A 13960-nucleotide genomic window follows, 5' to 3' on the forward strand; every position below is an offset into this window, starting at 1 on the left:
TCTCTCTCTCTCTCTCTCTCTCTCTCTCTCTCATTGATCTGGATGTGTGTAAAACGGCGAAATGACGTGAATTCCCAGCATCGAGCCTTGCCCCCTTTTAAAGGGAAACCCGAAGCAGGAAATGCAGCGCACACACACACACCACACACACACACACACACACATACACACGTACACACACGTATACAGACACACACACACACACACGCGGCTGTATACAAGTACAACCACGCCAAACTGGATTTCCACTTTGTTTAGAACACCTTTGAAGAAACAAACTGCGGCTGCGCGCACGAGGCCAATGCAGCAGGAAGCACGCGCAGGAGGAAGGATGGTCTGCAGGGGAAATACAGTCATGAGGAAGAGTGGAAAAAGAAAAAACAAAAGAAAATGACATTCGGTTCAGTGAGTTTAATTCTCCCAGGAGGCAGTTTGAGACACCAAACAACACACAACCTAATTTATTACACACACACTGGGTTTAAGCGTATCTATAATAAATCTGTGAGTTGTTTATAAAGTGCTGGATAAATAAAGTTGAGTTGAGTTGAGTCGGCTGGACCAGATCATTACGGTCTGCCCCACATCTGACCTTATGACCTCAGTCAGCAGTCCCGCTGTGCAGGACGGTGTCGCAGCAGGTGGACGGCCTCTGCGTTGTGTTGTGTCTGCTGCCCTTAAAAAACACTTCAGTAAAGTGTCTCGGTGGTTTGGGGGGCCGGACTGGAGCCTCTTATTTGACACCCCTGCTTTTCGGCCAGCACTGATCTCAAAGATCTGCCTTCCTGACGGGTTTGACAAGGTGGCTGAATGTTCCTCTGAGGTTTTGCTCCAGGAAACCAGGCAACAGCAAGACCGAAAAGACAAATGAAAAAAAAAATCCATCCATTTTCTGCCACTTTGTCCTGCAGGAGCTGGAACCAGACCGCCAGTCCATCACAGGACAGACACAAATACACACACAGCACTCACACCGAGGGGCAATTCAGCCCAATAATTACCCTCACAGATGCTGTTTTACCCCGAGCCTCCTCACTGCAGGGTGACAGCAGCATGCTGCTCTACGGCCCACAGTCATTATCATTATCAATATTATTACATTTAGAACAATAGATTTAAAAAGTTGGACAATTTGAGTTTTGTTTGACTATAATGATAAAAAAAAAAAAATAACACCAGTAACTCGTAATATCAATAAGAAGCAGGTAATGAATAACTTTTATTGTTACTGAAGTTCTGAGAGGAAGGACCAGTCATTATCAAATAAACTAATTTAATCAAACACAGATACAGTAATTTAATGACATCAGTGTTCAATGACAGCAAAGAATGTAATTTAAAACATAATATTAATTTGTGACGATGAGGATGATGATGGTGATTAAATATTCTTCTTCTTGAGTGTTTTGTTTGTGTTATTTTTTACGTTGATGCATTTTGAAAGTTATTGTCACTGTTTCTTGATTTTATTGTTTATTTTTCATTATATTTTTGTCTGTTATTAATGTTTACTGTTTTCTTTTAGTGATCCTTCATAACGGGAGTTTTTCTTCTCTCGCTGAGCGCCTGTCTGAACTCCCACGAGCCTCGGACGCCCCCTGGCGGCGGCCCGCGGCAGCGCAGCCTCACCGACATCAGGCTTATCTGCGTCCAATAAAAGTTAAGTTTCGGTTTCCTGTCGTCAGAAATGATCGCGACTGTTTCCTTTTCCTCTGAACCAGGCGGAGGCTGACGTGTTGGTCCGGCGGCAGCAGTGTTGGAGGCCGCCGCGGGACGATGGAGTCCGAAATATTAAAGATCATCTGCGCCAACCAGGGGTCGGTGGGCCACCAGGACCTGATCTACAACCTGTGCCCCGGAGACCCGTCCCGGGTGTCCGAGCTCATCGGGAGCGGGGACAGGCTCGTCCTGTGCACCGTGAACGGAGAGCAGCGGGTGGTGGCGAGGAGCAGGCTGTTCCTGTGCCGGGCTAAGGACTGCCCGGGGGGCTGCAGGGGGCTCCACCTGTGCAGGGGCTTCCTCCTCAGCGAGTCGTGTCCCTTCAACCGGCAGAGGTAAAGTCCGAGCCGCCACGGCGGCCGTGAAGGCAGCACGGCGTCTGCTCCGCTCAGCTTCAGCTGTGTTTAAATATTTACCGAACAACATAGTAAAGCTCCTTTTCTCATGACACTGAACTAAAGTGTGTTTTTAATGCCGTCGATTAAAGTAGATGTGGATGTTTTGAGATCAATTATTTTTAAAGGCCTCTGTCCCGTGCTGCCTTCAGGCGGTGCCTGGAAAGACGGAAATGTCATTATTACATAGATATAAACAAGACAAGCTCATACCCACGCTTTTTATTTGTAGTTTAATCAGTTTGGTTTGATTTAAGCTTCGAACCGTGTGGAATCAAGTGTTGCTTGAGTCTGTCAAATTAAAAACTTTAAAAATGTGTAAATATATCAAACTTTACAGAAGTAAATTTGCTTCAAATTACTTCAATGCCAGCTGAAGTTCACCATAAATACCACGTAGTATAAATTAGGGGTGTCAATGTCTTATATATAATAAGACACTCAGTCCGGACTCGGGGGACCCCCTTGAGGCTGGGTCCGAAGACACTTATATATAACTTACACATAATGTTTTTTGGGGTGATGATGTTTCCTGAAAGCTTCAGATAACATTAAATGTTCCCTTGAGTGCAGTTCTCCACAGATACATACAGTGTGATTAAAACAAAGGCAGTCGGTGTTGCTAGCTCGTAAGCTACCGCTAGCGGTTCACAGGCTAGAAGAAGAATTTATATACAACAAATCAAAGAAATGAGGAAAGACACTTAGTGAACATATCAAGTAATAGCGGGAAATGGTGGCCCTTTTGTCTAATAACTGCTGGAATGTCTCTGATTTAATGGGATTGTGAGGTAGTGTATTTCAGTGGAGACAGAGCCCTCTAGTGGTCATACAGCACAACTGCAATAGAAAAAGATCTATGACGTCACGTGTGACCGGTGACACCCTAGTATAAATACAAATAAAGTGTACCTCCTGTTGATAGATCAGCAGTTATAAATCACTTTGTGTGTGTGTGTGTGTGTGTGTGTGTGTGTGTGTGTGTGTGTACGGGTATTTCTGTCCTTGTGGGGACCAAATGTCCTCATGGGGGGAAACAGTGTTTTCTTGGCCATGTTGTTGTTACTGAAAAACGTAAAAGTGCAAAAACATTTCTTTAGGGCTATGCTTTGTTTTGGTGTGGGTTAGGGTTAGGGTAAGGGTCAGGGTTAGGGGCTACAAATGAATGGGAGTCAATGGAAGGTCCCCACGAGGATATAAATACACACGTGTGTGTGTGTGTGTGTGTGTGTGTGTGTGTGTGTGTGTTTCATTTCTACATCTGATCTGTGTGTTGCTGGATGACAGGAGACAGTGCAGCTTCTCCCACGACCTGAGCTCTGACCACAACCAGAGGATGCTGCGGGATCACGGGCTGCAGGGCCTGAGCCGGGCGGAGCTGTGCACGCTGCAGCTGCAGAGCGACCACACCCTGCTGCCTCAGGTGCGCGCACCGCACCGCTCTCGCCTCCGGAGGCAGCGTTTCAATCTGACCGCCTCCTCTCCTCCTTCCAGGTGTGTCACGACTACAACAACGGCAGCGGCCCGTTCGGCGTCTGTCAGGACGGCGACGGCTGCAAGCGGCTGCACGTCTGCGAGAGGTTCATCAGCAGCCAGTGCGCCGGCGCCGGCTGCCCCAAGAGCCACGACTTCAGCGACCCGCAGCCTCTCGGGGTCCTGCACGAGAGGGGCGTGCCCGACTCCCTGCTCCGCCCCCTGAAGTCCGCCTACGCCAATAAGGCGGCGCTGTGGTCGGCGGATAAGCTCGCCGGCAGAGTCGGCCACAAATTCAAGCAGCCTGGTGATGGAGGGAGAGGAAGAGGAAGAGGAGGAAGAGGAGGCAGAGGAGGCAGAGGAGGCCGCCTGCCTCTGAGCCGAGCTTCCTCCGTCAGCGACATCCTCGCCAGCACCGACCTCCTCGACCTGAGCGACGTCGTCGACAACAGCGACGCCAGAAGCGACAGCGGCCATTCGAACCGCGGGACCAGAGGCTCGGCCGGCGCCAGGGGACGCGGCGGCGGCGGCAGAGGAAACTCAAAGTTCAGCGGCGGCCTTCCGGACGACGGTGCGGCCGTTGACGCCGGAGCCAACAGACGACCCAGACAGAGACCGGTCAGAGGTCAGCTCACGCTGCAGGGGTCAAAAGGTCATGAGTTCAAACACGAATAACATCTGAAGCTCGTTTCACCTGTTTTCTGCTTCTTTCAGACAAAACCGAGATTTGCATGTATTTCATTAAAGGACACTGTAAACATGAAGGTGGGTGTTTTTCTGAGTCTGATCCTCAGTCTGGGACCGGATCACAAGATCCTGCTTCACAGATCTCTGGTCGATCACGGTGATCAGCTGTGATCAGTGGATAAAAACGCAGCAGCAAGGGCTTTACGATGTGTGGAGAAAAACCGATGAAGTTCAGCAAAGACTCAAAATAAGAGACAGTGCATACATTTAAACGTACACTTTCAAAATAAAAGTTTTTATTTTGGACCAAATGATCCACAAACCAGTTCGGATCCACTATTTTTCTACACTCGTTGCGCTGATGTCAATGAAACGTTGAATTAATCTCTGGTTTCTGTAGAGTTCAGTTCAGATCCTTTAAAACTGGAATTATTTACAGAAAAGTCATGATAATGGAGACCAGAGGAGAGAAGGTTGTGAGAAGTGTGTCTTTACTGTCCTTCACACGCTCATCAGAAGCGTCTTCGTCTCTCAGATCGCTGCTTCAAAGCTCACGACAAGATGCCGTACAGATGGCAGGTGAACGAGGGCGACCGCTGGACGGCGCTGCCCGACAACGAGACCATCGAGAAGGACTACTGCGACCCCCACAACTCCTACAGGTACCCGGGTCACAGGTCACAGGTCACAGGTCACAGGTCAGGGAGAGAACGCGCTGAAGTCTTAGTTTTATCAGCGTTTAGTCTGAAGGGGGTTTCAGTAAAATGCAGAATCTTTTCACTCCAGTCTCTGGGTTCTGACTTTACATATTTATTCCAGTTTTTAGAAGATCTAGACGCCGGTGTGTCTGTGTTCTGAAGCGTCTCACCTTGCTCTCCGCAGCACCACCGCCCCCCCCGGTGCACTTTGACACCATGACCCGGGGCGGCGGCAGGGTGCGCCGCCTGTCCACCGTCAACGCCGCGCTGGAGCCCACCTTCGTCCACACCACCGAGTGGCTCTGGTACTGGCAGGACGAGGACGGGACGTGGAACCTGTACGCCGCAGACGTGAGTGAGGCCGGGAGCCCGGGCTGCAGGGCAGAGGTCAGAGGTCAGGGCCGGGACAGAAGGATTCAGCTTGACGGGTTTATAAACAACCCAGCTGTGGAGACGCCTGTTTACACCATGGCCCTGTTCTGCTTTTATCCATTTCTTGCATAATCTACTTAGCATAGAGCTAATCATGCAAGTTTCAATCTTGTCTTTTGTGGCTACACACACACACACACACACACACACACGCACAGTCTCGTATTTCTATCCTTGTGGGGACCGTCCATTGACTCCCATTCATGTCTAGCCCCTAACCCTGACCCTTACCCTAACCCTAACCCACACCACAACAAAGCCTAACCCTAAAGAATGTTTTTGTACTTTTACTTTTTTCAGTAACAACAACATGGTCAAGAAAACACTGTTTCTCCTACTTAGGACCGGAAAAAGGTCTCCACAAGGCACGTCGTTCCACGTTTTGCTATCCTTGTGGGGACATTTGGCCCCGACAAGGATAGAAATACAAGAATACAAACACACACACACATGCACACACACACACACACACCAGCTCGCTGCTCTAAGCAGCCCGTCCTGAAATTCAGCTCCGTTTTCTCATTTTGACTTTCCAACATTTCTGCACCGCTGACATTTTAGCCAATCGATTCTAAAGCCCTCCCTCCAGAGCTGCCGCCTCGTCGTGGTGGGGGAGTTTGAGCAGCATGATCCCAGGAGCTCTGTTGCCGGGGGGCTTTATGCCCCCTGGTCGGGTCTCCCATAGCAAACAGGTCCTGGGTGACGGATCAGACTGAGAGCAGTTCAAAAACCCCTGTGCCAAGGAAGAGAACAAAGGTCGCTACGCCGCCCGGTATGGTGCAGCCGGGGCCCCACCCTGGAGCCAGGCCTGGGGTTGGGGCTCGTAAGCGAGCGCCTGGTGACCGGGCCTTTGCCCACAGGGCCCGGCCGGGCTCGGCCCGAAGGGACGACATGGACCTGACCTCCGGTGGACCCTCCACCCACGAGGGAACCGTAGGGGCCGGGTGCAGTGTGGATTGGGTGGCAGCCGACGGTAAGGTGCCCGGCGACCCGATCCTCAGACACAGAGACCAGCTCTAGGGACATGGAATGTCACCTCGTTGGCGGGGAAGGAGCCCGAGCTTGTGAGGGAGGTTGAGAGGTACCGGCTAGATATAGTCGGGCTCACCTCCACACAGCCTGGACTCCTGAACCCTCCTCTGGAGAAGGGCTGGACTCTCCACTTCTCTGGCGTTGCCCGCGGTGAGAGGCGGCGGGCTGGAGTGGGTTTGCTTATAGCCCCACAGCTCAGCGCCAGGTGTTGGAGTTCACCCCAGTGAACCAGAGGGTCTGGTCCCTGGTCCTTCGGGTCGGGGACAGGTGCCTCACTGTTGTCTCGGCTTATGGGCCGAACAGCAGTCAGAGTACCCAGCCTTCTTGGAGTCCCTGGGAGGGGTGCTGGACAGTGCTCTGACTGGGGACTCCATGGTTCTACTGGGGGACTTCAATGCCCACGTGGGCAGCGACAGTGAGACCTGGAGGGGGTGATTGGATCGCACGGCCTCCCTGATCTGAACCCGAGTGGTGTTCTGTTACTGGACTTCTGTGCTAGTCACAGTTTGTCCTTAACAAACACCATGTTCCAGCACAGGGGGGTCCATAAGTGCACTTGGCACCAGGACACCCGAGGTCGGAGGTCGATGATCGACTTTGTTGTCGTATTATCTGACCTCTGACCTCGTGTTTTGGACTCTCGGGTGAAGAGAGAAGCAGAGCTGTGGACCGATCACCACCTGGTGGTGAGTTGGATTCGCTGGCGGAGGAGGAAACCGGACAGACTTGGCAGACCCAAACGTGTTGTGAGGGTCTGCTGGGAAGGTCTGGTGGAACCCTCTGTCAGCAGGGCTTTCAACTCCCACCTCCGGGAGAGCTTCTCTCATGTCCCGAGGGAGGCTGGGGACATGGAGTCCCAGTGGACCATGTTCTCCATGTTCTCCATGTTCTCCACCTCCATTGTCCAAGCAGCTGCTCGGAGCTGTGGTCTCCAGGTCTCTGGTGCTGTCGTGGCGGCAACCCCCGAACCCGGTGGTGGAGACAGGAAGTAAGGGCTGCCGTCCAGCTGAAGAAGGAGTCCTATCGAGTCCTGGTGGCTCATGGGACTCCAGAAGCAGCTGACAGGTACCAGCAGGCCAAGAGAACTGCAGCCCGAGTGTTGTGGAGGCAAAAACTGGGTCTGGAGGAGTTCGGGAGGCCATGGAGGAGGACTATCGGTCGGCCTCGAAGAAATTTGGGAAAACCGTCCAGCGCCTCAGAACCTCTGGATTGGCAGACCGGGGTGGTGGTCCCCCTGTTTAAAAAGGGGGACCGGAGGGTGTGCTCCAACTGTAGGGGGATTACACTCCTCAGCCTCCCTGGGAAAGTCTATTCCAGGTACTGGAGAGGAGGATCCGACCGATAGCCGAACCTCGGATTCAGGAGGAACAATGCGGTTTTCATCCTGGTCGCGGAACAGTGGACCAGCTCTAGACCCTCCATAGGGGCTCGAGGGTTCGTGGGAAATCGCCCAACCAGTCCACATGTGTTTTATGCACTTGGAGAAGGCGTTCAACCGTGTCCTTCGTGGTGTCCTGTGGGGGGGCTCCGGGAATACGGAGTCCGGGGCCCCTTGTTAAGGGCCGTCCGGTCTCTGTATGACCGGAGTAGGAGTCTGGTCCACATTGCCGGCAGTAAGTCAGACCTGTTCCCGGTGCATGTTGGACTCCGGCAGGGCTGCCCTTTGTCACCGGTTCTGTTCATAATCTTTATGGACAGAATTTCTAGGTGCAGCCAGGGGCTGGAGGGGGTCCGGTTCGGGAACCACAGGATTTCATCTCTGCTTTTTGCAGATGATGTTGTCCTGTTGGCTTCATCGAACCCGGACCATCATGCACTGGGGCGGTTGGCAGCCGAGTGTGAAGCGACAGGGATGAGGATCAGCACCTCCAAATCCGAGGCCATGGTCCTCGACCGGAAGGAGGTGGCTTGCCCCCTCCAGGTCGGTGGAGAGACTCTGGCCCAAGTGGAGGAGTTCCAGTATCTTGGGGTCTTGTTCACAGTGGGGGACGGATGGAGGTTAGATTGACAGACGAATCGGTGCAGCTGCTGCAGTGATCAGTCGTTGTATCGGTCCGTTGTGGTGAAGAGGGAGCTGAGCCGAAAGGCGAAGCTCTGAATTTACCGGTCAGTCTACGTTCCCACCCTCATCTATGGTCATGAGCTTTGGGTCATGACCGAAAGGACAAGATCCCGGATACAAGCAGCTGAAATGAGCTTCCTCCGATGGGTGGCTGGACTCCCTGAGAGACAGGGGGAGGAGCTCAGCCACCAGGGAGGAGCTCGGAGTAGAGCCGCTACTCCTCCACATCCGGAGAAGCAGCAGGAGACTTGGGCTCCTCTTTAGGATGGAACCTCCTGGACGCCTCCCTGGGGAGGTGTTCCGGGCATGTCCCACCGGGAGGAGACCCCGGGGAAGACCCAGGACACGCTGGAGAGACTATGTCTCTTGGCCGGCCTGGGAACGCCTTGGGATCCTCCCAGAGGAGCTGGAGGAAGAGTCTGGGGACAGGAAGTCTGAGCATCTCTGCTGAGACTGCTGCCCCCGCAACCCGGTCCCGGATAAACGGTGGAAGATGGATGGATGGATGGATGGATGGATGGATGGATGGATGGATGGATGGATGCTACAGCCGTCTTACACACATCTGCCCTGTCACCGCGCTGGAGATGCTCCTGGGTTCAGTGTATGAATGTCTGCGGTGCTGCTGCCATCGTGACTCGTCTCCTGTCCTGCGGTTTGGAAGACGACTGTCTGGTCCTGTTCCGCAGGGCGCGGGACACAGACGGGCCGACGTGGACAGCGCCACGCTGGAGCGGAAGTTCCTGGACAACAACAGCGACGAGGTGGAGTTCACCGCCGGCTCGCAGTCCTACTCGCTCAGCTTCCAGGGTGAGCCTCTGATTCCACTCCTCTGCCGGGTGTGGTTTTTAGAATCTGTTTGGTGTTTTGTCAGGCCGGATTGAAGCCTCTTGGCGGCCGGTTTGGGCCCATATAGGAGCATCACTTCCTTTTTTTTGTTTTTTAGTAAATATGTTTTTGTAAATGAGGTGAACTCTGCCGTCAGACATGCTGCAGAAGAACAAGCGCTACGGCACGGTGAGGGTGGTCTGCCGCCGGCCTCGCTTCGTCTCCGCCGAGGAGGTCAGATCGAGGAAGGCGAGGTGCGGAGCGCGATCTCAGGCCTGCCAGGTTTCACTGCTCTCTCCGGTTCTAGAGGCGTTAACGTGGACCGTGTGTCTCTGCAGGAGGAACCCGCTGAGCGCCGCCGCCGCCGTGCCCGAGCACTGGGACCGGACCCAGGTCCCCCAGACCGGATTCACGGTATAGAAACCAACTGCAGGATGGACTCTACTATCTGTTCTGGTTCCTAAGATACTTTATCATCAGACTGGCATGTTATCTCCCGAGGTGACGTCTCAGACTGGAGGCAGTGTCCTTGAATAGAAACAAACAGCTTCAGAGATTCAGAACGGACGCTTTCAAACGTTCATTCCTCGGTTTTTTTCACTGCAGAAGATAAATTCGGCCTGAATTTTGTCCTTTGCTTCAATAAAGCACGATGATTCCATGTAACTCTCTTGGGACACTTTGTTTTTTCCCTTTAGTTCCATTCGTCTTTCTCTTCTCTCACTTTTCGAGCGTACTCTTGTGTGTTTTGGAGACTGGATGTTCGCCTTCAGCAGGCTCATGGTTTTCTGACATGAATGAATGAAACGATGATTGAAATCAAGAGGATTTTGCGACTCAAGCAGGAATCCGAGGCGTGTTTCTGCGGCGTGAGAGCGATTCCAGAGAACTCTGGCTGAAAGTGTGGCTGTATCTGCATGTTCCAGAGAGTCCCGCTGCAGCCCACCTCCCCGGAGTTCAAGGAGGTCAAAGCTCTGTTCTCTAAGACCATGACAGGCTTCGTCGTCAAGGCGGAGCGGATCCAGAACAAAGCTCTGTGGGACGTCTTCCAGCTGTACGTATGGCTGCCCTGCTTTACCTTCTCCTCAGTCTGATCTGGAGGGACAAACCAGGCGGAAATTAAAGAAAAGAATGAACGAGGAGCTCGTCAGTGAAAGATCATTCACATCTAAGGTTTGTCCTCTGAAGGAAGAAGACTCAGATGAAGGACAGCAACAGCGGACGAGACGTGATGGAAATGAAGCTCTTCCACGGCACCGACTCCAAGTACGTGGACGCCATCTGCCTCAACAACTTCGACTGGAGGATCTGCGGAACCCACGGCACGGTGTACGGCAAAGGTGAGCCTGCGAACCGATGTGTCCACGACGGCAGGACTCTGATCCGTCCTGAACCGATGTGTCCACGACGGCAGGACTCTGATCCGTCCTGAACCGATGTGTCCACGACGGCAGGACTCTGATCCGTCCTGAACCGATGTGTCCACGACGGCAGGACTCTGATCCGTCCTGAACCGATGTGTCCACGACGGCAGGACTCTGATCCGTCCTGAACCGATGTGTCCTCGACGGCAGGACTCCGGTCCGTCCTGCAGCGTTTTCTCACCCTTCTTCCGTTCCCGGACGCAGGGAGCTACTTCGCGCGGGACGCCAAGTACTCGCACCACTACACCAGCGGCTGCAACATGATGTTCCTGTCGCGGGTGCTGGTGGGCGACTACACCCGCGGCTCGTCCAGCTACCTGCGGCCGCCCTCCCGGGACGACGGGGACGTCAACTTCTACGACAGCTGCGTGGACGACGTCTTCAACCCGTCCATATTCGTGGTGTTTGAGAAGCACCAGATCTACCCGGAGTACCTGCTGCAGTACAGGAAGGCGGACCTGCTGGACGACCTGGCGGCGGACGTTTCAGCACCGCTGCTCAAACCAACAGCCGCACCCAAACCTACTGTCGCACCCACACCAACATTCACACTCAAACCTACAGTCGCACCCAAGCTAGCCGCCCCACGCCCAACAGTCACAACCCAAAACCTGGGGCTCGCGAAGGCCAGACCGCCCCCCGTGCCTTCCGGCTCGTCCTCGCCCCGCCTCAGCGACTCCCTTCCTTCATCGCCCCGCGCGGCGTCGTCCTACCACCTGGCCACGCCCTCTTACCACCTGGCCACGCCCTCCTACCCGTCCAGCTCTACTTCCTCTTTAAGCCGTTCCTCCACAAGTCCTCCCCTGACCCGGCGATACACACCTCCCAGCAGATACTCACCGCCGCCCACACCGGGCGCACGCCGTCAGAAATCCAATGATTCCTGTGTGATAGCTTAGCGGCGCCCCTGAAGGACGAGGCGTGGGGCGTGGTCCTCCCCGAGATTCTAGGATCTCTGAAGGAGAGACGAGGTGATGCTGATGATCAGAGCACTTTGTTGCTTAAAGCACTGACTGAGCTGAGATCATGTTGTTTTACACACTTATTTTCATACACAGCTCCCTTCAGGTTTAAGATGTCATGAATACGAAAGATGTAGACGGCATGATGGAAACGATGAAAGTTTCCAGTTGTCTCTTTAGAAAAACACAACGTCGGTTCTCAGGACTTTTCAGCAGTTTTTCTGCCTCAGCGTGTTTTAAATGCCACAGTCGTCCTGAGCGACTGTTCTTCGCGTCTCGCTCCGGATTGTTTCACGTTTCAGCTCGTGGGTGAAACTCGGCGATTCGTAACGCTGCGTGAAGAGTCTCCGTACCGACGTGACGGACTTCGCACCGGGATCCGCTGGATCCCAAATCCGGGAACGTTAAACAAAAGCTGGCGTGGAAATCGCTGTGAGAGAGAGAGAGAGAGAGAGAGAGAGACGCCGGACGCCTTTTGTTTGGAAAATCGAGGTGAACGTTTGACTTCACCAAATCTTTAAATGGAGGGAAGAAACTCGACGTTAAAACACTCAGATGTTGCTCTACTTAGAGGTCTCTGACTGGAAGTGACGGAACATGACGGGGTCGACGGTCATGTATCCTCTGAAAACCACTAGAGGGCGACAGAAACCGCTGGACCGTTCAGAAATACACTGATCAGAAATACACCGTTCAGAAATACACTGTCAGAAATACACTGATCAGAAATACACTGTCAGAAATACACTGATCAGAAATACACTGTCAGAAATACACTGTCAGAAATACACCGTAATGAAATACTCTGCGTAACTGATTATAATAAATAATAAAGGAGATCATACATGCAGAATGAACCTCAATGCTTTTACTTTTCCAATTTATTAGATGAGGTTTGGTTTGACACACACACACACACACACACACACACACACACACACACACACACACTCACACACACACTCTGACACTAACCATTTCCTGTTGCTCCTGGCTGTCAAGACCTTTTCATTCTCTTATGGGATTTCACTGTAATTGTTTGTTGTTGTATTGTTCACTGGAATGTCTGTACAACCTGTTCAGAGAGATTGTTCCACAGGAATAAACCGACTGTTGCTCTTCTGCTCAGTCAGACTCTCGTCTCCATAATGTGGTGAAATCTCTTCCAGCTTGACATCCGGTGCCGCTGATCTGACTCCTAATCTCATAGATTATTGCCCGAAACATTTAGAAAAGACAATATTGTGTTTATTTGTTGTAAGAGACTCGTTCATGCAGCGTTGGAAAAGTGGAGCGTTTTGAAAAGTTGCGCTTTCAGCGGCTCCGAGCTCTGGTTTTAGAAATGGACTCTCTAAACGCAGCGTGAAGGTTTTGAATAATTGCATGAAAAAGTCATGAAAATGGGACGTGAATCCGCTCTGCTGGAGTTTTTCAATATTGAGGAGGAAACACAGTTTTTACAGTTTTACTTCACAAATAAACAAACATAAAACTTCCACTTGAAGCTAAAAATCTCTCACATACTTTATTTTTCAAACTACATATTAAAATAAGGGTGTGATTGACTCCGCCTCCCTGCGACCAACTTTCCAAGTAAATGGAAGTCGTTTTCGAAACGCCGTCGTGTGAACAGGAAGAAGATCATTTTCACTGGAACGTTGTCGTGAACTCGGCTGCACTGGAGAAGTTAGAAGAGGGACTCGGGACAGGTTGAGCACTTTATTCATCTTAATTCACAACATTTTGAGAAACGCTTTGATTCAGCAGGTCCAGATCAGAGCATCTCCAGGTTCAGACGGCTGACCTCTGACCTCTGACCTGACTTCACAAAGTAGACACAAAGTGGAGGAGGGGTGCACAATGTGTGTGTGTGTGTGTGTGTGTGTGTCTTGTTTAATTCATGAGCTTGTGCGACCGGTGAGACCGGGGTTTCCCGGTACGCTGCAGGCAGCCTACCTGCCGGGAAGCAGCGGCCCCGGCAGACAGGAAGTGGCTGCTCGGTGGATGCTTCCTGTCACTGGGGGGGCGGCGCTGCAGCGTCGCTCCGTCTTGACGGGCAGCAGGCGCAGGGCGGAGCGAGTCTGTCTCCACCCTGTGACCCAATGTGGAGTCGCTGTCGTTTTGTCCTGTTGTGTTCCTGAACACGCTGATGAATCCGTTTCTGTTTCTTTAGTCTTCAATCAGTGAAAAACTCAGGACGGTCTGTGATTATTGCTTTTGTTTAGGATCCGGGATCTTACAGATGGAG

The 13960-nt window shown here is 52.3% G+C and overlaps 1 protein-coding gene across 1 annotated transcript; it reads left to right on the top strand.

The window, feature by feature from the left end:
• Window positions 1-1684: 1684 nt before the first annotated feature.
• LOC115404056 (protein mono-ADP-ribosyltransferase PARP12) lies at window positions 1685-12840 on the top strand. Its single transcript, XM_030113194.1, has 12 exons — window positions 1685-2054; window positions 3402-3537; window positions 3609-4212; window positions 4302-4352; window positions 4810-4944; window positions 5157-5323; window positions 9188-9308; window positions 9484-9580; window positions 9665-9740; window positions 10253-10380; window positions 10515-10666; window positions 10955-12840. Exons 1-12 carry the CDS (start codon window positions 1777-1779, stop codon window positions 11647-11649), a joined length of 2640 nt encoding a protein of 879 aa, XP_029969054.1. The 5' UTR covers window positions 1685-1776; the 3' UTR covers window positions 11650-12840.
• Window positions 12841-13960: the final 1120 nt, after the last annotated feature.

The sequence above is a fragment of the Salarias fasciatus genome, chromosome 17 (assembly GCF_902148845.1).
Source record: "Salarias fasciatus chromosome 17, fSalaFa1.1, whole genome shotgun sequence".
Taxonomy (NCBI): domain Eukaryota; kingdom Metazoa; phylum Chordata; class Actinopteri; order Blenniiformes; family Blenniidae; genus Salarias; species Salarias fasciatus.

Coding starts and splice junctions, on each gene's coding strand:
- LOC115404056 (XM_030113194.1), top strand. CDS start 1,777: ATGGAGTCCGAAATATTAAAGATCATCTGCGCCAACCAGGGGTCGGTG. Junction 3,538..3,608: donor ACCACACCCTGCTGCCTCAG/GTGCGCGCACCG, acceptor TCCTCCTTCCAG/GTGTGTCACGACTACAACAA. Junction 4,945..5,156: donor CAACTCCTACAGGTACCCGG/GTCACAGGTCAC, acceptor TGCTCTCCGCAG/CACCACCGCCCCCCCCGGTG.